The sequence below is a fragment of the Coptis chinensis genome, chromosome 3 (genome assembly GCF_015680905.1).
Source record: "Coptis chinensis isolate HL-2020 chromosome 3, ASM1568090v1, whole genome shotgun sequence".
NCBI classification, from domain to species: Eukaryota; Viridiplantae; Streptophyta; class Magnoliopsida; order Ranunculales; family Ranunculaceae; genus Coptis; species Coptis chinensis.
Window position 1 is genome coordinate 124,522,889 of NC_141458.1, and position 24,201 is coordinate 124,547,089.

At 36.2% G+C, this 24,201-nt stretch overlaps 2 protein-coding genes and 1 pseudogene across 4 annotated transcripts; all 3 read left to right on the forward strand.

The window, feature by feature from the left end:
• Positions 1-1,384: 1,384 nt before the first annotated feature.
• LOC147514185 (F-box/kelch-repeat protein At3g06240-like) lies at positions 1,385-5,948 on the forward strand. 3 transcript variants are annotated; one of them, XM_086597624.1, is made up of 2 exons: positions 1,385-2,687; positions 5,296-5,948. In XM_086597624.1, the coding sequence occupies exon 1, from the start codon at positions 1,557-1,559 to the stop codon at positions 2,679-2,681; it is 1,125 nt and encodes a 374-aa protein (XP_086453750.1). In that variant the 5' UTR covers positions 1,385-1,556; the 3' UTR covers positions 2,682-2,687; positions 5,296-5,948. The 3 variants fall into 3 exon arrangements, with proteins under 3 accessions (XP_086453750.1, XP_086453751.1, XP_086453752.1); XM_086597625.1 differs by lacking the exon at positions 5,296-5,948 and adding an exon at positions 3,738-4,259; XM_086597626.1 differs by lacking the exon at positions 5,296-5,948 and adding an exon at positions 2,997-3,726.
• Positions 5,949-20,421: 14,473 nt separating this feature from the next.
• Positions 20,422-22,058, forward strand: LOC147514186 (uncharacterized). Its single transcript, XM_086599003.1, has 2 exons — positions 20,422-21,166; positions 21,250-22,058. The coding sequence occupies exons 1-2, from the start codon at positions 20,422-20,424 to the stop codon at positions 22,056-22,058; spliced, it is 1,554 nt and encodes a 517-aa protein (XP_086455129.1).
• Position 22,059: 1 nt separating this feature from the next.
• Positions 22,060-22,960, forward strand: LOC147514187 (uncharacterized; annotated as a pseudogene).
• Positions 22,961-24,201: the final 1,241 nt, after the last annotated feature.

The window sequence follows — 24,201 nt, forward strand, 5'->3', positions numbered from 1 at the left end:
AAGTAGATAGACTGATAGAGATCATAGAAATTATATCTGTCTCATATCTGCGGCGCATCGATGTGCTGGAGAGCAATACTTTGATGGCAACTTTACTTTGATGATTTTGAAATTAGTTGGTGGATGAAGACTGTGTTGTTTGTTATCTGTTGTGTAGAATAATACCATGTTTAGCGGGCCCATTACATGTGGGCTTTGATGTATGTGGGTCAAGTGACTAATGCGGAGACCAAATAGTTTGTGCGGTTCTTAGAGATGATTAGGTAAGAACTAAGAAGTTTGAGAACCACCGACATGGCCGAAGGAGTGATTTGCTTTTGTGGGTGTATATCGTTCGTGTACAATTTGATAATGGTGTTTGTGATTTTGTTCCATTGACATTTGACAAAAGCCAAAGCTTACACAATCGTTTTTAGCTTTGTCACTTTGTATGTGTCGGTGAGGTTTTACTGTTTTAGTTTGTGCCTCAGTTGCCAGTTGCCACCAGCCATAATATGCTTTATCTTAGATGAATGTTATCAACTACTTGCAGCTTGGGGGACATATGTGATAGGTCATAGGGGATCTCTTTTGAGATATTTCTTCTGCTGAAGGACAGCACCAAATTCCCCGTCTTTATCAATATTTCGCTTGGTGCTTCTCTGGTTTGGTGCAGATTATCATAGAAAATAAAGAAAAATTTGAAGTCTATGCCTGTCTGATGGCCATCAAAGATTTGGCATTCAAATCCCATATAGCGAGGAGGTGTACAATTCATACGCTATTTCCTTGTTGATTGTGTACATCAAACTGGTAGTGTGTCTTAGTTGGAACTTGGAAAGCCAAGTAGCCAACACTGTGCTCTTATGGAATTGCACCACGGCCTACACAATAAAATCATTTCAATTGGTTGTAAAACCGAATGTAGCGTTCCCCCGAAACTAATCCAACGGTCCAACCAACACCAAAGCTCCTTCATTCCCCTCACAATTTAAACACTGTTCTAAAAATCAGTCTAGACAGGTGCCTAGGTGGTCTTTAGGTAGTAGGTGGTGCCCAATTTACTCGCCTAGACTCAAGACGTTTAAAAAATCGGTAGACTGATATGAAATCAATATTTTAAACTATTATGGTCTAGAAAAATATCCAGTCATTTTTTTTTAATGATTAAATGTTGAAAATTAAAAAAAATCGCTGGCGCTTTAAAATAAATTGCCTGCATTAAAAATGCATAGAAGGCCAAGTGATAGGCGCTCTCCCACCGCCCGACTACCGCAGTTTTTAAGAACACTGCAATTTATATAATGCGATACTCGGATCAGAGTCTGCTTAGTCGGGTATGTTTGTATTGTCTAGTGTCCAACTGTCTACTACTACGATATCTTCTTATTTAATGACCAATGTGAAATTGGAAGCATACATTTTTTTTAAGGAGAAAGTTGTCAAAAGGTGACACGTGTGAAAAGTCAGTAAGAAACAAAAAACGTACTTTTTCCTCGTATCTTTTGTTTAGCGACAAATCATCGACCAGAGTTTGTTTCGGGGGCGGCTAATTAGTTCCTACGATCTCTTTTTCAATGTTTTCTTCCATGAAGAATCTGTTTTCAAGTTCGTGTCTGCAATTTATGTCGGGAAGTCGTGGAAAAATACTTCCAGATGATATTATAGAGGAGATACTATCAAGACTGCCTGTTAAGTCTCTTTTGAAGTTGAGGTGCGTATGCAAATCTTGGTGCACCTTAATTAGCGATCCCAATTTTATAAATTTACATCTTAAGCATTCATTAGAAAACAATGATCAGACCATATTGAGGGGACATCTTGCATCCGAGGTATATCTATTAGAATGTAAACAACGATTAGTAAAGCTTGATTCTCCACCTAATTTATCGATGCCTAGTTTTATGTATAATGACGGGACTTTGAGTTGTTGCAATGGACTTGTATGTTTAACTGATGATGGTAACACGATTTGCTTGTGGAACCCGTCTACTAGAAGGCACAGGATACTGCCTCAACCCCTCGTCGCACGCAATCCTAGCGGATACACTTTTAATATGGGTTTTGCTTATAACTCAATTGAAAAGGACTATGTTGTGGTACGGCTTGTTGTTACTGCCCGCTTCCAGAATCTGTGTGAAGTGGAAATTTACTCATTAAGAGATAATTCATGGACAAGGATCCAAAACATCTCTCACACTATATGTCGAGATAATAAAGGGGTTGTCTTCTTTGTTGGTGCTCTTCATTGGTTAGGGGTTCGGGATGTTGATTACTTAGGAATTAAGGTTATGCCTGATATCATAATTGCTTTGGACGTTACGAGTAAGAAGTTTCGAGAGTTTCAGCTACCTCAATGTGAGCACATCAATCTAGAGTGGAAAAGGCTGGGCAACCAATGCTGGACTAGTATTTCAATATTGAATGGGTGCCTGTGTATTATGCGTGAGAATGATATCCATGATGAAGTGTGGGTGATGAAAGAGTATGGTACCAAGGAGTCCTGGTTCAAGTTGTATATAATCGAACAATTTGGTTGTCCTCTCAGCGTTACAAAGAGTAGAGAAATTGTACTGCAAAAAAAAGGAATTCTTTGTTTGTATGATCCTAAACACCAAAGCGCAAGGAGTGTCAAGACCAAGCCTGTTCCAAATGGTTTTACTCTGGGGACTACCTTCGTAGATAGCCTCGTTCCACTGTGATTCAAGGTACTTTATCTATCATGCGTTTTCGTTGTAGATGTGATCTTGGTTACATAACCTGTTAAGTTTATACCAAGCTTTATTATAAACCTTAAATACTGTGGTAAAGCCTTAGGGAAAATGAATTGTAATACTAACTCAAGTGTGTGACTCTGTCAGCATTAATATGGTTGTTTCATTTGTATTGTCTTGCACTCTTGCCCTTTGTTTGGCTGTGATGGAGACAATTTGGTTTGGTGCAACTTCACAGTTTTCGCGCATTTGTACTTTGTCTCCCTTTTTTACCAATATTAATCTAAATTCAGCTGGATATAGGAACAGAAGAAAGTACCATGATCCAATCTGACAGTCGCTCTAATGTAGTAACCAATGTTCATGACCCTACAGAGTAAACACGTCATGGTGAGCCATGAACCGCTTCACCAGTCACTCACTTTACCTGTCTTTCCTTTCGTCCTCCTTTTTCTTCTCTCCCTCTGTTGAGGAATTTTGTTAAATGAAGTGTGAAAAATAAGCGCCTTTTAAATATTTGGATAAGACAGGACGACACCACATTAGCATGATTTTTCGACTTGGTTTATGTAATGAGTTCCTTTTAGAAAATTCCTGTTGCTTTCACCAAAGTTTAAAAGTAACGGACTAACGCGTACTTCTTGTAATTGAGACTAGCTTATTACCTTATATGCTCTATTTGCTCTTATCTATATTGCGGTAAAGATGAATTGTTCTAATTTAGTAATAAATTTGACTTATGGTTGATTTTGAACACCGCTTCTAAACTTTGTGAGTTCATAGATTTTAGAGCATATACAGCAGTTGGAAATGATCAAGTAGTTAAAAGTCTGTATGTGTAGAGTAGCTGTCTACAATAAACTTGTGGTGCAAATGGATAAACAAACATTTGATTTCAGTTCTTAGTTTTATTTGGATAATACATTAAAACTTTGAATACTCTGAAGTGGGATACCTGGTCATAACGTGAATATGCCTTCTCACCTCTAGCGTGAAAACTGGGGGTTCATGCTTGTGAAAAATAAACTGGAGTTCTTTCTGCAGAACCGTTGAGTTTCCTGTACTTTGGTGTAACTTACTTCAAGCCTATTGGAGTTTAATAAGATAGGTGAGAGCCACATTGCATCCCCTGATACCATATCCAATGTGGTAAATACCATATTCGATGTCAAAAGCTTGTCCAGGAACACATAATCCATTGTCGAAAAAACAGGAGATGGAAAAGCCTCTCAGTGCACTATTGCTTTGTGCGTTGGAATGACTCTCGTGGCTAATGTAAGATCCCTTTCAAAAGTTGAATAGGGCGAGAACCAAGTTTTCATGGTCTGAGCGCATCTATGTAGTAAACGCCAGTTCTGCTAAAAAAAACTCATTCAACAGTTATCTCTTTTCACCATACTGGCATTAGCAACAGGGAAGCTTCAAAAGTGTATGTGGGAAACCATCTATATGGAGAACATGTGTGTTTATGTGGGAAGTGTTTTACACTTTTACATTGGCAAGAGAATATGTATGCTACTGTGGCTCTACAGAAGCCTTTATACGTGAAATTCTGTTACAGTATTATCTTAGACAGACCACAAGCAAACACAATCTGCTCAAAACGTGGCTAGAAGTAAAATTGCGATGGTACCAACATGAAAGTCAGGGTCTGAAGCCAAGCTAACTAGTATACTGCATTGCAGTGGGGTGTGAGCGGAGCAGTCAGCTTCTTCCTTGTGCCAATTTCTAGTTCTGTAGAGATTATTGTGTGGGGTGATTTCTTGTTTTGGGTGAAGAAGAGAGAGAGAGAGTCAAGGAGTGATGGAGTGGGGTAGATGAGAAAATAAGGAAGAGGAGAGCAGTGAAATGAGTGGCGGAAGAGAGGAAAGAGCTAAAAAAGTTGTGAGAGGGGAGGGGGTTATACAGAGACAATAACCAAACGTCATTTCACCCTCTTTTCCAAACCCGCTCACGCTCACGGAGTATTAGAATTATTAATTCCTCTCAATAATTTTTCGGTTTTGTCTCTTTATTTGATTGCGTGGTTCAACCTTGCATAGTGGGAAAGTCAGTGTAGCAAGAGTAGGAGATAAGAGGAGGAGAAAGATAAAGGAGGAGAACAAAGAGAGTGAGAGGAGAAAGATGAAAAGAGAAGCATAAGAAGAGAAACTATTGAAAGGGGGGGGGGGATAGTAAGAAACCAAGCCTGGGTTATCAAATCATCGTTGTGCCTATAGCTATCCTTCCAAACATATGTTCGTTTCAATGTACAATTTTCTTACACATCTCTTTCCAATAGGAGCACATCTCTTTTTTTTCGATAATTCCCATATCATTCATATTAAATTAAAAAATACATAAATTCAGAGTTAACAACGAACTCTGGAGGACGTTTTGTGTTGGAATAATATATAGCCCATGGGGCCAGATCATGAGATCATGGGCATCTCCATTGTCTGCTCTTTTAATCCATTTACAACTAAAAGAAGCAAATTTGGAGAACAACTCCATGCTATATTGGAATCACCATTGGTAATGGCTTGAACTACTATTTTGTTATCACCAAGAATATGCAATTCTTTTATACTCAGCTCTTTTGCTAACATCATAGCCAGTTCAGCTGCCAGAAATTCTGCCTGCTCCGCAGTAGTGGTTCCAAACTGTGAATAAGCTGCTGTCTTGAATTCCCCACTCTCATTTCTGCATATAGCTCCTGCAGCACCTCTGTCTTTTTTGGGTGTTTTTGACTGACCTGAAAGCAGCATCATGGAATATCTAAAAACCAGATACTATTACACTTGAAGAACTAGTATTGGAGATAATAGATTCAGCCTCAACAATGTCAGAGCCTCAGAGGTCCTGTCATAAGCTTGGGCATTGCTCTGCCAAACTGTACCAAGCATTGTTCCATATTACAGTAATGGACACTTTATTACCTTGTATTATCACTTTATTTCTACCTAACCATTTTTCATGTAAGAGAACGAGGACAAACAAATCCCTATTGATCAGCATTAGCATACCAACTAATGAATTTTGCAATCCTTATCCTGCAAGTACTGTCGTTCATGGTTTCCACCCTTATGGCTGCTGGAGAGGCAAAACCACAGACGTTTCATCCAATCATACTCAAAGAATAGGTGAAAATCAGACTATGTCTTTGCAACAAAATCTGCAAGTAACATCACCCTTAAACTTTTTCCTGTGCAGGTTCTCACCAGTGAGCAAAGCATTCATATAAAATTTCCAAGTGAATAGTTGAGTCCTAGCATCCAATTTCAGGCTCCATATCTCTTTAATCACAGAGGAGTCCAAAGAAGAACTTTGTCCTTACCTCTGACTCTCTATAAGTATTATATTTCAGCCAAGAAGGTACTTAGGCAATTACTCTTTACCCTACTTCTCAAAAATACACAAAATTCTACGGTTAATGTACAGAGGAAACAATCCAGTAAAGACGTAAGAAGTTTTTAGGATTGGTACAACCTTTATTAACTTTAACCATCTACCAGAAAACAGTTGGGAACTTGGTATCAATCCCGAAGATCATTGGGCTACCAGTAATGAGGTAAAAGATAAATATGCGATTCCAGAGAAAAGGTGGATGTTTCAGTTTTCCTCCATGTGCCACGAAAAGTATAGTACTCAAATGAAAATGTTCGAAGACTTGTTCATTTTCGAGATAAAGCTAAATCACATATACAAACTCCTTGACTAACAACTTCACCCCTTCAGGCGAATCATAATTTCGTATTCAGTTATAAACTAACTAGATCTAATTAAATGTTTAATCTTAAGTAAAGGGAAGTCAAATCAATGAAGTGAACAACCCAAGCTCTTTGGTTGAAGCTTTGCCAGGAAGCTTCTACTTGCTTAAGGACCTTGAGCGTTATGTGTTAAAACTTAAAAGTATTTGCATCAACGAGAAAAATTACAATCATAGTCGATTTGACACAGAAGAATAGTCTGGTTTTATATATAATCATACTCGATATCTTGAACCACTCTACCGCATATGATTTTCCAAAAAAATTACTCTTTGATTCTTCATTGTAAGTGTATGCGAAGAAACGTTACAAGTTTTTCGGGTAGCAATTTCAATGTACCAATCATTTGCATATGAGAAAGACTAGGACATGATTTTCGGGTAGCAATTTCAAGTACCACCACTGCCCGAACAATTATTTTGATCAACAGAATGACAGCAGGCTTTGCCATGAAGCGTGGGTTTTTAAGAAAATTGGTTATCCTTGTCAAAAACAGAAACAAATGGGTTAATAGCATTGCACACTACAGGTCAGAGTATTCATGGGAGATAAATGGTATTTGGATTTTCGTCACACCCACTTTGACGTATGCTCACCACCAGACTTCTACACAAGCGTAAGATGATAAGAATAGTTTTTTTGGTGAGAGATGGCGACTCGTTCTTGTCATTGGTGTCTTGTTTTTGGGGAAAAAAAAAAAAACGTGAAGGAAGTAAACGAGTTTTTCCGTGAAAAAACTGAGGAAGAAGACGCGGGATTTTCTTTTGTGGAAAAAGGAAATGTCGATTTTATCCTCTTTTTTTTTTTTGTTTGGCTTATTTTTTAGATGCATATGTAGAGCGTTAGATTCAACAAGATCTGACGGTTGGCTTGGTATGTCAAAATAGCCGGCCCGATTAAAAGTGTAGGGGTAATATATTGTAGTAATGACATAGTACATATGATATGATTATAGCAACTACTGAATCGGTTTTTCATTTTATTTTTTTGGATAAATCAAAACTAAATAAAGCACCTTCAAATAGGTTCCCAACTAGCCCACAACTTAACTCACACATCTAACATAATAAATATTAATCTTTATTTTTAGGAAAAAATTAATGCTCAAAGTAAGATTTTGAAATTTCAAATAATATATATGTGTGTGTGTGTGTGTGTGAGCGCCAAAACTCTCATTTTAACTGTTGCTTCTAATCTTCTATGATCTATTTTTGCTCTTTGCTGCTATTGGATTCTCTCCTATTCAAGATGCTTTTTTTTTTCCTTCATTTGTGATCGCCTCCACCACCAAACTATAAATCCTCCAACCACTACAGTAACTACAATGCCATAAAGTAGACCCACAAGCAGCCACTTCTATAAGCTCTTGGGTTCCTTGTGCATATGTCCTCCAGTAGGGACTGACGACAACAACACATGAAGCTCAACCTGCATTAAAAATGCAATAAATTAGCATGCATTTCACTTCTTGGTAACTATGTCATAAACATAAGCCACAAACCTTTGGAGTCGATATATGTGAAAACAACACACAATCAGAAAGTGGAAAGAAATACTTATACTATTAGATCTATGAACAAGGATTTTCAACTACTTAGTATCACGCTCACTTCAAATACACTTCCAAGCCATCTACGCAGTGTGTGATATATATATATATCTGTGTGTGTGTGTGGGTGTGTGTTAAAAGTGCAGGAGTAATATATCTGTGTGGGTATGTAGTAGTAATAACATATACTACTACATACGATATGATTTTATTATTTTGGATAAATCAAAACTAAATAAAGCACCTTCAAATAGGTCCCGAACTAGCCCACAACTTAACTCACACATCTAACAGAATAAATATTAATCTTTATCTTTAGGAAAAAATATTAATGTTCAAAGTAAAACTCTGAAATTTCAAATAATATTTAAACTATATCGAGTAGGTTATGTTTACCATATTTTTATACCATAGTTTATACCACACCCCCCTACAAGATGTGTTAAGTACTAATAATTTGTAGATATGATCTACTAACTATTGATAACATCTTCATAAAAATTCGTCTCATTTATAAATCTCTAACCTAGTTAAAAATCGTTCTCAATTTTTATTTATTTTAAACGGCTCAGATTTTACGATTTTGCAATCATCTTTTGACATAGTTAAACATTATCAAATTAGTTGAAATTTTGTAGAGATGATATTCATGGTTAGTTGAATACATCCACAAAAAAATAGGTTATAATTAGCATTGTACATAAAGTTGTGGGGCATGGTATAAACTATGGTATAAAAAGTGTGGTAAACGGAACCATCTCATGTGTGCGTATATATATAGGGGTTGGCTACCTTGACAACTTATCTTGACATCCAAAACCTAAAAGTGAATTTGTACATTAAACTAAGATCTGATTTTTGGTAGAGAATTTCTTCCTATCTTGGATATAATCTCCCTCAAAACTCGTCTCAATTGGATATGTCTAGTTTTATTAAAAAGAGTGCTAAAATTGTGGACAGTTAGATAAATATTGAACTTAAACACAACTTTTGACAAACAAGGTTAGACATGTTCAAATGTTTTGATAATTTGTGGAGATGATCTCTATTGTATGGAAAACATATTCCAAAAAAATCAGCTATTAGTTCATTGTGTAAGTTGTAAATGTCAAGATAAACTGTCAAAATAAGCTGCCAAGGTAGCTAGCCCCATATATATATATACATAAAAAGATAACAACTTACCATTAGATTTCCTTTTAAAGATAACAACAATTTTTATCTATGTTAGAGGTTTCCAAATGAGCTGAAATTTTGTGGAGATGATCTTAATGTTAAGTATATCATATCCACAAAAAATTAGGATTGAATTCATTTTATGGGTTTTTACTTAAGTACTTATTTTAAGTTAACTTAAGTAATTTTGTTATTATTATTATATATATATATAATGTTAAGTATATCATATCCACAAAAAATTAGGATTGAATTCATTTTATGGGTGAAGTTTTACTTACGTACTTATTTTAAGTTAACTTAAGTAGCTACTTTTTATTATTATTATATATATATACTTATTTTAATCCAAATATTAAAAGTAAATACTTATTTTAAGTTAAAATAAGTGCGTAAGTAAAACTTCATCTAGAAAATGAATTAAAACTAAATTTTTTGTGGATATCATCTACTTACCATAAACAACATTTCTACAAAATTTCAACTCATGTGAAAATTTCTAACATAAGCAAAACACATTAGGATGTAGAGAAACGTAAAAACACCAAGTGCCAACTCCCCTATACCTCCAACCAGCACAAGCAGAGTGTTCCTGCTCTCAAGTGCTGGAACCTTTGGTATTAGGACATTATAGGCGAAAGTATGAGAGTAGATTAGAGAGATGGAGACCATAATCACTATTGGGAGTAGGTAGGGAAATTTAACGATGCCCATGGTGCGGTGGTTTGGAGAATGAAGAGCCTCCTGTGAGAGAGAGAGAGAGGTTGAATAGAGAAAGTGAATAACTGAGGGTGAAAAATGAGAGTGAGAATGAAGAGATAATAAAGACGAGAGAAGGTGAAAGTGACACTTAGCTTGCTACCCCATTGATTTTTGTTTATTTTAATTTAAATCCCTTATTTTTTAATGTGTAATAAATTTTGAGTACATGACTCTATTTTGATTTTGGAAAAAAAAAAAAAAAAATATATATATATATATATATATATATATATATATATATAAGTATATATATATATATATGTTGTAATATGTTGTAGTAATGACATATACTATATATATGACATGATTTTATTTTTTTGGATAAATCAAAACTAAATAAAGCACCTTCAAATAGGTCCCGAACTAGCCCACAACTTAACTCTCACATCTAATAGAATAAATATTAATCTTTATCTCTAGGAAAAAAAATTAATGTTCAAAGTAAGACTCTTAAATTTCAAATAACATTTGAAATATATATGTGTGTGTGTGGATCTTAGAAATACATACTTATTTTAAGTTAAAATAAGTACGTAATATATATATTAAAAGTGCAAGGGTAATATGTTGTAGTAATGAAATATACTACATATGATCTGATTATAGCAACTACTAAATCGGCTTTTCATTTTTTTTTTTTTGGATAAATCAAAACTAAATAAAGCACCTTCAAATAGGTTCCCAACTATCCCACAACTTAACTCACACATCTAACATAATAAATATTAATCTTTATCTTTATCTTTAGGGAAAAAAAATTAATGTTCAAAGTAAGACTCTGAAATTTCAAATAATATATATATGCCACTCCCATTAAAGCCAATCCCGAACCACTTTATCGATTTACAAATTGAATTAAAACCCCATTTTTGTGGATATGATCTTCTCACTACACAATTGATAACATGCCAACAAATTTTCTTATTATTTAGATATGTCTAACGTTGCAAACACTACTATTCAATTTTGAACATTTATTTAATGGTCCAGAATTTTCTGATTTCATAATAACATTTTATTAGATTAGACATATTTGAATAAGCCAAAATTTGGTGGGTATGTTATTTATGGTGGGGAAATCATATCTACAAAATATCAACTCTTAATTCAACTGGTAGGATAAGATATGGTTTTGTACATTTTGGGAATGGCTATAATGAGAGTCTCTCTCTCTCTCTCTCTCTCTCTCTCTCTCTCTCTCTCTCTCTCTCTCTGGATAGAGTCTCTCTCTCTCTCTCTCTCTCTCTCTCTCTCTCTCTCTCTCTCTCTCTCTCTCTCTCTCTCTCTATATATATATATATATATTGAACAAGTTTTTTTTACCATACCCCCCTACAAGATGTGTTACGTGCTACTAATTTGTGGATATGATCTACTAACCATTGATAACATCTCCACAAAAATTCATCTCATTTATAAATCTCTAACCTAGTTAAAAATCGTTTTCAATTTTTATTTATTTTAAACGGCTCAGATTTTACGATTTTGCAATCATCTTTTGACATAGTTAAACATTATCAAATTAGTTGAATTTTTGTAGAGATGATCGATCTTCATGGTTAATTGAATACATCCACAAAAAATTAAGTTATAATTAATGTTGTACATAAAGTTGGGGCATGGTATAAACTATGGTATAAAAAGTGTGGTAAACAGAACCTGCTCGTGTGTGTATATATATATCAGTCCGGATTTTAGAAGTACATACTAATTTTAAGTTAAAATAAGTACGTAAGTAAAATTTTATCTTGAATTAAAACTTATTTTTTTGTGGATATCATATACTCACCATAAACATCATCTCTACAAAATTTCAATTTATTTGGAAATCTCTAACCTACGCAAAAGATGATTGCAAAAACACTATTTTATATACTATTAGATTTATTTTTAAAGATGACAACAATTTTTATCTAGGTTAGAGGTTTCCAAATGAGCTAAAATTTTATAAAGATGGTCTTTAAGGTGAGTAAAAGATATCCAGAAAAAATTGGGTTTGAATTCATTTTATAAGTAAAGTTTTACTTACGTATTTATTTTAACTTAAAATTAAGTATGTACTTCTAAGATCTGGATTGTATATCTCTACACTATATGATAGCCGGGTTATCGATCAGGACCATACTTCTAAACCGAATATGCTATTTCTAATCTCTCATATTTTACAATTTAAAAACACCTCCCTCAATTATTCTAATAAGCTCCATCCGTTTTAAGTAATTTACAAAAAAACTCCATCGCCTCACTGAAATTAGAATTAGCTTTCATATTATTTAAAAAAAACCTATTATGAAATTATAATCAACCCCTCCTAATGTTTTTATATTGTTTTTTTAAAGATGTTAGAGTGGCAGGTTTGACGATTTGAAAAAAACCGATGTGTAGCACGGTTCGCATACTTGTATATATATATATACAGCCCGGGCCCGACTCCTACAATGACCTTAAAATAAGTATCAAACTAAGTACTAAATCTAAAACAATCTACAACTTCACCTACAAAATGATTTAAAACCTTTTTTTTTTAAATATGATCTACTAACCATAAATATCATATTTACAAAAATTCAACTTGTTTGACAATTTTTAACATTGGCAAAAAATTATTGCAAAAACTTGATATTTCTGGACCGTTAGATATTTTTTCAAAAGTGGGCAATAATTTTTATCTAAGTTAGTTAGAAAATATGAAACGAGTTGAATTTTTGTAGAGATGTTCTTTATGGTTAGTAGATTATATCAATAAAACATTAGTTTTAAATTATTTTATAGATGAAGTTGTGGTTTGTTTTAGATTTGGTACTTAGTTTGATACTTATTTTAAAGTTATTTTAAGAGGAGGAATATATCACTAAAACATTTCACCCCTACCCATCAATAATCTGTAGTCTCTTTCCCAACTGCCAGTGTCTGACTTGGTTTACTTCTACTGAGTAATACATTTAGTATCACATTGAAATGTAGCATAAGCTCATAGCTTTTCCTCCCTAATGTCACTAACATGGTCTGTTACCAATAAAGGTTATAATAATGGCCAAATACCAACAGAGGAGCTTGATCCAATGCATGGAAGTATGGAACGCCTCCAAACTCTTTCAGAACTATAAGTTAAGAAGATTGTCTCTGACGACCTATTTGGAGACTCTATCACAGTCAGGTGACAATTTATAGACCAATCAGTCTGAGACGTAGTTGGGAGACCCGCAGCTTCTAATAGCATTTGAGCATTTCATCCCGAATGACACCTCTTTGACCTTCTAACTGAAGATGACCAGCACATGACCCCTCATCTGAAACATTTTACTTAGGGTGACTTGTTATGGTATCCTTTTCTATACAAGTATATACTGTAACTGTGGTTCCGAGTCATCCGAACGGTGATGCTGATGCTATTATAAAGCTTTTAAGAAAAGTAGTTTGATTTGGATTATGATCATGAAAAGCAAGTAAGCATCAACAGTTTCTGTTTCTAAAACAGAACTCGGCGCGGCTTACCAATTTATTACAATGAGCCACCGCACATGTTCGTGTGACTTCCATGTGCCAACAGGAATGAATCAATAAGAAAGACAGCAGAAGCTGACGATTGTGAGTCCACTAGAGGCGCAACAATACCTGAATTAACAGGGAAGATAATATATATCTATGTCAAATAGTTTTACCATCCCTATAGGCCTAAACCTAAAATGAATTTCTTCATCAAATTTTCAGTGAAGCATAATCTAGATCATTGTGTTATCCTTCTTGTAGAGAAAAAGGTATTTTTTTCTCTCTCACGTGTAGGGCGCTCACTTTTTTGCCTTGGCAAAGGCTCGCCCTAACTTTTCAAAAACCAGCTCATGTTTTTCAATTGACCTTAAATGACCTTAAAGCGCGACCAGGAAATTTTTGCTTTTAGCCGAGGGCCGTTAACGACACGCTTCTACCGTTTTCAAAGACGAATTTGCCCTTTTTCAGAAGTTTTTTGAAATAGTATAAATATAGGTTTTTTCTGTCGAAACCTAACTTTTTCAAAACCAAGAAAGAGAGAGATTATAAGAAAGTAATTATTTGTGAGTTGAGAGTTTATTCTTTGTGAGTGGATTGAGAGACTTGTAATCTGTTACTCCGGACATCTAGTAAAGCTTAGAACTCGCAGTATGGAAGTAGGCAAATTGCCGAACCACGATATATCTCGTCTTGTGGTTTGTTATTCTTTTACATTAATTGTTTTACTTTATATGCTTGTTATTTGATATTGAGAAGTGTTGGGATATTGCTTGGAGGGTGTTGAAGTCTTGTATAGTAAGAATGATTGATTTTTGTGTAGGATTGATCTATTGTAGTGGGTAGCGTTATTTCCACAGTGTTATATTCACAATAATTGGTATCGGAGCATAGGTTTACGACCTAGGATTTTGAGTTTAGTGCTCGAAATTTGTGTAGATAAGGTGTTCGATTAAATTCCGAAGTGAAATTATTTTTTGGTTATTGTGTGTAACTTGAAAGATGGCTCCCAAGATGTCAAACGCAAGGTTTGAAGTAGATAAGTTTAATGGGAAGAATAACTTTGGGATTTGGTAAGTCCAAGTAAAGGACATCCTCATCCAACAAGGTTTGCACAAGACTTTAAAAGGGATTAAATCTAAGGCGGCGAATATGAGTAATGATGATTGGGAAGAGTTCGATCTTCAGGCTTGTTCATCAATCTGGTTATATCTTGCTAATGAGGTCATGTATAGTGTGATGAGAGAAAATACTGCTGCCGATATTTGGCTCAAACTAGAGTCTATGTATATGACCAAGATCATAACGAACAAGATGTATCTTAAGAAGCGCCTTTATCGGTACATGATGGTCGATGATTCAACGATGCAAGAGCACGTTAGTGAGTTCCGTCGACGTCTAGCGGATTATTTGAATGTTGGTATGAAGATGGATGATGAAGATTAAGCAACATATTTGATATTCTCCTTGCCAGAAAGCGATGAGCATCTAATGACTACATTTATGAACAGAGAAGTCGTCGATCTTGACGAAGTTCAAAGTGTACTTCTTTCTTATGAGTTGATGAAGAAGACACGTGAAGAGAATATCATTGATGCAGGTCAGGGGCTAGTGGCAAGAGAAAATTCGTATGAACAAAATTCTATAAGTAATGAGAATTCTAGGTCCAAGTCAAAGAAGCCTTTAAAACATGTACAATGCTACAATTGCAATGAAAAGGGACATTACGCAAGTAATTGTCCTCACCAAAAAAAATAGGGTTCTAGAGAACAAGAGAGATGGTCAGAAGAAAGGTAAGGCAAAAATTGAGGCAAGTTATGCTTCAGGCTCTGAAGAGGATGAGTTCAGTCTCTGTGTGTCCACACAAGACTATATGACCGAAAGGTGGATTCTTGATTCTGGATGTTCCTATCATATGTGCCCAAATAGAAAGTGGTTTACTTCTTATGAGAGCATTGATGGTGGTTCCGTTTTGATGGGTAATGACGTTGCTTGTAAGACGGTAGGAATTGGAACTATACGGGTCAAGATGTATAATGGTGTAGTGAGGAATTTAACCGATGTGAGACATGTTCCTGAGCTAAAGAAAAGTCTTATTTCTCTTGGTACCTTGGATTCCAAAGGCCACAAGTTTGTGGGCGAAGGTGGACTCCTAAATATTGTTAATGACTCTTTAGTTGGTCAAAAACATGGAACTTTGTATACTCTGATAGGTAGTACGGTGATAGGCGATGTAGCAGTGGGTGCATGTAGTAATGATTATGAGTGCACTAAGATATGACATATGCGTTTAGGGCATATGAGTGAAAAGGGTTTGTCCGAAGTTGTGTGTTTAAAATTTTTAGGGTTCTTGAAGAATTTTAAGAAGCCAAGTATGGGGTTCTTTAATGAGCATTGCGTCTATGGGAAGCGATTTATCAGAGTCAAGTTCAAGTCAAACAAGCACAACAACGCATCCTTGACTATGTGCATACGGATGTTTGGGGACCTCCATGTATGTGGTGGCTTTAAAGGGAGATAACCGCTATTATGTCTCATTCATTGATGATCATACTATTATGTCTCATTATTGCTATGATGTGTATGTGTGGGTGTATATGATGAAATCGAAAGATGAAGTATTTGAGACATTTAAGAAGTGGAAGGCAAGGGGTTGAGAATCGCATGATAGGAAGGTAAAGACATTACGGTCCGACAATGGTACCGAAAGTATACCTATGGACCTTTCTAAGAGTTTTGTCTTGTAACAATAAAAATTGCCGGACATTAGACAGATAAAAGCACGCCAAAATGAATGGAATGGCAAAGAGGATGAATATAACCTTGCTTGAAAAGAGCAAGATGGTTATTATCTAATGCCGTCCCAGGCAAAGAGTATTAGGCGGATCAAATTGTGTCCATGGCATGTTACCCGCATACAATAGATCACCGCTAATTATGGTATTACCTATCGATTATGAGGACACCTTATGAGGTGTGGTCAGGTAACATAGTTGATTATAGTATTTTGCGAGTGTTTGGATCGACAGCTTACTACCATGTGAGAAAGCAAGCTAGATCCTAGAGTTAAGAAGGCCATATTCTTAGGCTTCGCAAATGTGGTAAAGGGATACAGATTGTGGTCTCTAGAAGACCACAAGTTCCTAGTCAGCAGAGATGTTACCTTTGATGAGACTTCCGTGTTATCGTTCAGTAAGCCGGAAGTAGTTGGGCAGAATGGTTAGTCTATAGAAGTTCAAGCTACTAAGCTTGAGTTGTCTGATACAGCAGATGACTAGTTAGATCATGATGAGGTACCAAATCGTGCAACCACACAACAACAGGAAGAAGAGCAAGAGCATCCGCAACTTGTAGTGGCTGACCCTAGGCCAAAGAGACAAGTTAAAGAAGTGCACAAGTATGGGCACGCGAAGTTGGTGAAACACTATGGTTAGGTGGATTTAGTGGCATATGCACCGAATATCGAAGATGATGAGCCAGATAACTTCAAGGAAGCTGTCAGAGATGCTCATTACAGATATTGGTTGGTAGCTATGCAAGCAGAGATGGAATCTCTTGATAAAAATCACACATGGGACCTAGTTTTATTGCCAAAGGGCAAAAGGACTATCGGCAGTAAATGGGTGTTTAGAAAGAAAGAGGTCCTTCCTGAGTCCAACAGTACTGGGTACAAGGCAAGAGTTGTAGCAAAGGGTTTTTCACAGAAGGAAGGAGTCGACTACAATGAGGTATTTTCCCCGGTGGTCAAACATACGTCCATTCATGTGTTATTGAGTTTAGTTGCTCACTTTGACTTGGAGTTAGAGCAACTTGATGTGAAAACTGCTTTCTTGCATGGGGACTTGGAGGAAGAGATCTATATGAGACAACCTGAAGGGTTTGTCGTTGCTGAGAAAGATGATCATGTATGCAAATTGAATCGGTCACCATACGGGTTAAAGCAATCGCCCAGGCAATGATACAAGCGCTTTGACACGCTCATGATGCAACATGAGTACACCCGAAGAAAGTATGATTGTTGTGGTAATGACTTCATTTATCTCCTGCTTTATGTGGATGACATGCTTATTGCTTCCAAAAGCATGGTGGAGATAGACAAGTTGAAATCTCAACTTAGCTCTGAGTTTGAGATGAAAGACTTAAATGGAGCCAAGAAGATACTGGCATGGAGATTGACAGAGACAGACAGAATCGACGGATAGTTGTATCTCAGAAGAAATACCTTCAGAAAGTCCTTTCGCGTTTTGGTATGGAGAATGCAAAGTCGGTTTCTACGCCTTTGGCTGGGCATTTTAGGCTTTCAGCTAAGTTCTCTCCTAGTTCGGTGGAGGAATAAAAGCATATGACACATGTTCCTTATGCTAATGCAGTGGGCAGTTTGATGTATGCTATGGTGTGCACACGCCCAGACATTTCACAGGCCGTTAGTGTTGTAAGTAGATATATGACTAATCCTGGGAAGCAACATTGGGAGGCAATGAAATGGCTATTAAGGTGACGGGTACCTTGGATGTGGGATTAGTTTATGGTGGAGGCACTTGTTATGTCAGTGGATATGTGGATTCAGATTATGCAGGTGATCTAGATAGATGACGACCGACTACTGGTTATGTGTTTATGATGCATGGTGCACTGGTTAGTTGGAGGTCTATGCTTTCTATGAACTCTGATTTCTTTATCTACCACTGAGGCGGTATATATAGCGATGGCAGGCAATGAAAAGAGGCATTATGGCCGATGTCTTCCGGATGATATGGTATTGAAGCGGTAAACGGTGTTGCTTTGCATTGTGATAGTTAGAGTGCTATTCATTTGGCGAAAAACCAGGTTCATCATGCTCGGACCAAACATATTGATGTCCGTTATCACTTTATACGGGATGTCGTTGAGGATGGTGATGTTGCACTTGAGAAAGTGGACACCCATGACAATCCTGCTGATATGCTGACTAAGGTTGTCACCAGAGTTAAGTTCCAACACTGTTTGGACTTGCTCCAAATCCTACATGCTTGATAGAGCCCTTTTGTGGGCATGGCCCTTAGGGGCAAATGGACTGCGAGTTTCTGGATGGATGTGTTCTTACTGGATGTGTTCGGCTCGGTTTTATGTGTTAAAACCTCACCGAGGTGGAGAATTGTAGAGAAAAAAATATTTTTTTTCTCTCTCATGTGTAGGGCGCGACCACCGCCACTTTTTGCCTTGGGGAGGGCCCTAGCGCTCATGTTTTTTCGTGACCTCCAGCTTTTGCTTTGCGCGACCAGCTTCAGTTTTTGCTTAGCCGAAGGCGACTCGCTTCTTCTACCCGTTTTCAAAGCCGAATTTGCCTTTTTCTAAGTTTTTACGAAATAGTATAAATATAGGTTTTTTCTATAGAAACCTAACTTTTCCAAAACCAAGAAAGAGAGAGATTATAAGAGAGCAATTCTTTGTGAGTTGAGAGTTCATTCTTTGTGAGTGGATTGAGAGACTTATAATCTGTTACTCCAGACATCTAGTAAAGCTTGGAACTCGCAGTGTGAAAGTAGGCAAATTGCCGAACCACGATATATCTCGTCTTGTGGTTTGTTCTTCTTTTACATTAATTGTTTTACTTTATATACTTGTTATTTGATATTGAGAAGTTTTGGGATATTGCTTGGAGGGTGTTGAAGTCTTGTCTAGTAAGAAAGATTGATTCTTATGTAGAATTGATCTATTGTAGTGGGTAACGTTGTTTCCGCAGTGTTATATTCACAATACTTCTTCTACTTTTTTGGCATATACATCCCATCACCATGAACGTATTCATTAATTGATCATTAGCCTCCAGTCGAGCTCACCTCCAAACTTGGTTTATTTCCTCAAATCCCCACATAGGTGAACGATATGTAAAACTCTTTTCACCTTTTCATATTCTTTCCAGGTCAGTTCCTTTATCCCTGCAGGTTTCTGGTTAGGTCATCTTCATAAGGTGAGGTTAAGTAGGTGATTGTCACTCATCAAGACATTACCATTTAGGACATATGGATTCCACAACCTACAAACAGGGCCGGCTCTGGGGCAAGGCCAACTAGGCGACCGCCTAGGGCCCCCACTTGTTGACAAAAAAAAAGGCCCCTAATTCTCCACCCACTATCTAATAAAGCCCATATCCAAACATTAGATTGACCTAAAGAAATAAAAGCCCAAATATTAGATTGACCCAAAACCAATTGACCCAACTGATTTAAGCAGCCCAGCCAACAAAAAAACAAAACCAATTCAAACAGTACGGTTATATTCGGTCTCCTGGAAGTTTTCTATTTCGGTATTTTCTATTTTTTTAAAAAAAACTAAGGGTTTAAGGTTAGTTTAAAAGAAACAGAGAAACTAAAAAAAAAAAAAAAAAAATAGAAGAGAGAACCTAGTCTTTGAGGAGTTACAACTTACAAACAAGACTGCTACGCTAGCAGAGGTGCTCCCAATATACATACTTTGTATGTTCCCTTAACCCTTCTCAATTCTCTATTTATTGTTTTTCTTTTTAAATTGGATGAATTTGATTGAATTGTTTGTAGCAATAATCTTATATGAATTTGATTGAATTTTCTATAGCAATAATCTTATATGAATTTGATTGAATTTTTCGTTTTATGTATGCTATATTTTGAATGACTCAAAAGTTTGAAAAGTGTTCTAAGCTAGTTGTCTGACTTGCTAGTCTTTGTTGTTTAGAAATTCTGTTGAGTGGTTAGTATCATGAGTAGCGCTAGAAAATATCCATCGGGTAGTGCTAAGAGAAAAAAGAAGCAAAAACAAGAAGAACTTGCTCAATCTCAGGCGGGAAGTATTCTTAAATTTCTTTCTACTAGTGGACAAATAGAGACTTTTAATGAAGATGTTGCGCATGAGGAGCTTGAAAATATAGTGAATATGGAACATGACGAGAGGGGGAATGATGAATTTGAAGAAAGATCAAATGTTGAAGCTGAAGAGGAGATGAATAATGTTGAATTAGAAGAGAGTAAATGCTGAAGATGAAGAGACAATGAATATTGAAAGTCAAGAAGAACCTAATGAAGCTATGAATGAGAATGGAGAATATGGACCGACAAACTATTTTGATCCAGCAAATTGGGATAAGATTGATCAGAAATATATGGATTTCTTGGTCGAAAAAGGTCCAATAAGAGACAATGTTACTGATTTTCCTAGAGATAATGAAGGTAGACATTTTTCAACCTTTCACTATGTGCGACGTATGGATAATGGTTTGAAGCAAGATCGAAAGTGGCTTGTTTATTCTCATTTGGTGGACAGGGTATTTTGTTTTTGTTGTAAGTTATTCAAGCAACGAGGAAGGCTTTCTCAATTGGATAGTGAAGGATGTTCAAATTGGAAAAATCTTGGTGAAAAGCTTCAAAAACATGAACAAAGTGCTGAGCACAAAAGACACTTGAATAGTTGGTGTGAGTTAGAAAATAGGTTAGGAAAGAATGAAACAATCGATAAGAGTGTGCAGCAACAAATCAATCGAGAAAAAGAACATTGGAGACAACTATTATTGAGGATACTTGCTCTTGTGAAAGCTCTTGCTAAAAATACTTTGGCATTTCGCGAGGACAATGAGAAGATTAAGGAAGAAAACAACGGCATTTTTTTGAGCATGATTGAAATGATTGCAGAATTTGATCCAATATTGCAAGAGCACATCCGACGTATTGAAAGTCATGAAATTCACTATCATTATCTTGGCCACAACATTCAGAATGAACTAATTCAGATGTTAGCAGGTGACGTTATTAATGCATTTTCTTTTGGGTAGATAATCCGTGACATTCTATTACTATAAGAGTTATCATAATTTTTTTTGCAGGTGAGGTAAAAAATGCAATTCTTAAGAAAATTAAAGCGGCTAAGTACTTTTCAGTTATTTTTTATTGCACTTCAGATGTAAGCCATGAAGAACAAATGTCGCTGGTGATACGATGTGTGGATGTCTCAACAAATCCAGTTAAGATTGAAGAGTTCTTTTTAGAATTTATGAAGGTGGGCGATACATCGGGTTTGGGACTCTTTAATGAGCTGAAAGCTGTATTGAGCACTCTTCAACTTGATATTAATGATGTAAGGGGACAAGGCTATGACAATGGATCTAATATGAAAGGCAAACACAAAGGCGTACAAAAAAGATTGCTCGAAATAAATCCTAGAGCTTTTTATACGCCATGTGGTTGCCATAGTCTAAATCTTGCATTGTGTGATACGGCTAACTCTTGCTCTAAAGCTGTGTCCTTTTTCGGAGTGGTGCAACGTGTATATACATTGTTTTCTTCTTCTACAAAACGGTGGAAAGTTTTCAAAGAACATGTGAAAAAAGGTCCCAATCTTACTTTGAAGGCATTGTCACAAACACGTTGGGAAAGTCGTGTGGAAAGTGTTAAAGCGATTAGAAGTCAAGCTCCACAGATAAGAGATGCTTTAGTTGAATTAATGGATACTAGTGATGATCCAAGACTAAAAGTGAAGCCGAAGTCTCTAGCCACACATGATATTGAAAATTTTGAGTTCTTGATTGGTATGATTGTTTGGCACACGATATTGAATGGTGTTAATGTTGTTAGCAAACTCTTACAAACCAAGATATGCAGATTGATGTCGCTATTAGTGAACCGCAAAGGTTGATTTCCTTTTTTGAAAAGTATAGAGAAACCGGATTTGAAGAAGCAATGATAGAAGTTAAAGAAGTTGCAAGTGCTATACAAATTGAGCCTATTTTTCGTGAAAAACGTATCATTCGTAGAAAGAAACAATTTGATGAAAATGCGGATAAAGAGGTGCCACAAATCGGTGAAGAATCATTTAGAGTCAACTACTTCATTTTTATTGTTGACCAAGCTATTTCTTCTCTTAAGAGTAGGTTTGAACAGTTTCAAGTATATGAGAAACATTTTGGGTTCTTGTTTAATTTGGAGAAGTTGAAGTCTATAGACAGAGATAGTTTAAAGGCTTCTTGTGGCAACTTAGCAGAGTTTCTGAAACATGACAACATTTCTGATATTGACGGAGTTATTTTTGGAATTGCAACTCTTGAAAGAAGTTTTACCAGATGATGCAAAGAAGGCAATTGAAGTGCTAAACCATTTGAACTTAAGGGCTAGTTGCTTTCCAAATGCATGGATTGCTTATAGAATATTATTAACTATACCCGTTACAGTTGCTTCTGCGGAGAGGAGCTTTTCAAAGTTGAAGATGATTAAGTCTTACCTTCGATCGACCATGTCGCAAGATAAATTAAATGGATTAACTATGCTATCTATTGAAAAAGTTCTGGCAGAGGAGCTTGACTATGCAAATGTAATAACTGATTTTGCAGCTAAAACTGTGAGACGGGGAAATTTTCGATGATATTTTACTTGATGTAATTAGTTTGTGACTTGGTGGGGCTAGATTTCATTTCTCCTACTTTCAAAATAAATAACAATTTTTTTTTTTTTTGTCTATATAATTTTCTTCTTTCTTTCTTTTGTTAAAGCTTAAGGCCCCGCTTTGAGAGCTCGCCTAGGGCCTCTCAAATCTCAGGGCCGGGCCTGCCTACAAAACTTCGATTGTTTGGGAGCAAGGACTGAGAATACTAGTAAAACATCTGATGAATCACTTAAACATCTCCGACATTGGAGCACAGGGAAATTCAGAAATTGCTGACATGGTACGTGCAAGTGTGCAACTGTGCCACGCCAAAGACCACATTGGGTTACTTCAATAACCATATACACTGGCAAGAGTGAGTTCTAAGACACTTTCATACACCGATACACATGTTCAGGATACCCTAAGTCCTAGGATGTAATTTGTGAGTTCATTCCCAGTCTACTACAAATCCTCCCGAACTCCATCTTCATCTCAAAGAGATAAACCAAAACTATGGACAATCCCCACAATCCTGAATGCTGAAAAAAAAAATCCTAAAATGTACTCATTTATTGAATACACGGCCAAGGGGCTCTTGCATGTGGGAACATGTACACGTGTATTACAAAGTGTTGCGTGTGAGATCATACAGATCATAATTTCCAAAGAAAGGGCATGTATGTGTATGCCAACTGAAATCACCTCAAGCTGAAAAAGAAACAGGTATGACCTTGTGAGACTCAAAGACACAGTCACAGGACGCAACGGATGCATTCTCAATTAGAGATGCAACTGGGCACCTAAAAATGTTAATTGACGTCTCTCACAGGAGGGATCAAATGGTAAAAGTAGGTATACTGATAAGTGCGGAAAAACATCTAGTACACCATTGTGGCCAGAAAAGACGGTGAAACAATACTTTGCAACACCAAAATCATCAACTGAAAAGGAACTGGATGGGACTCAAAGAAACGTGGTCAACAGGGTAACAGTGTTCCCTTCTCAAATAGAGATGGCAGCAAAAATAGAGTCAACTCGCGGCCCTCATAGAGTTACGAAGATGTCATATGGTAACAAGTATACTCAAAATTACGGTTAAGTATCTGAATTCAACATAGTAACTAAGGACGTGATCGGAAACTATTAGTTACTACTTTGTTCTTCTAAAGAGATTACAAAGTGCTAGAACGCCAAATGTACATGGCTCTGCGATATTGCAAATAGATATTCTTAATCAATCCATAGGAAAGATATCTATAGATAGTACCATATGCACCTCAAACTACCAAATACTCTCTAAAGTGGGCAATGTCTACTAATGCCCAAAATATTGCCGAGATTTTTGAGATTTCACTCATATATTTTATTTTTTAGATATACGAAATGGAAATATTTGATATATTTCTACCGAATATTG

Bases quoted from the DNA above. Each gene is read 5' to 3' on its own strand.
- LOC147514186 (XM_086599003.1), top strand. From the start codon at position 20,422: ATGAATATTGAAAGTCAAGAAGAACCTAATGAAGCTATGAATGAGAAT. The intron at 21,167-21,249 runs GTGACGTTATTA...TTTTTTTTGCAG, and splicing joins ACTAATTCAGATGTTAGCAG to GTGAGGTAAAAAATGCAATT.
- LOC147514185 (XM_086597624.1), top strand. From the start codon at position 1,557: ATGTTTTCTTCCATGAAGAATCTGTTTTCAAGTTCGTGTCTGCAATTT.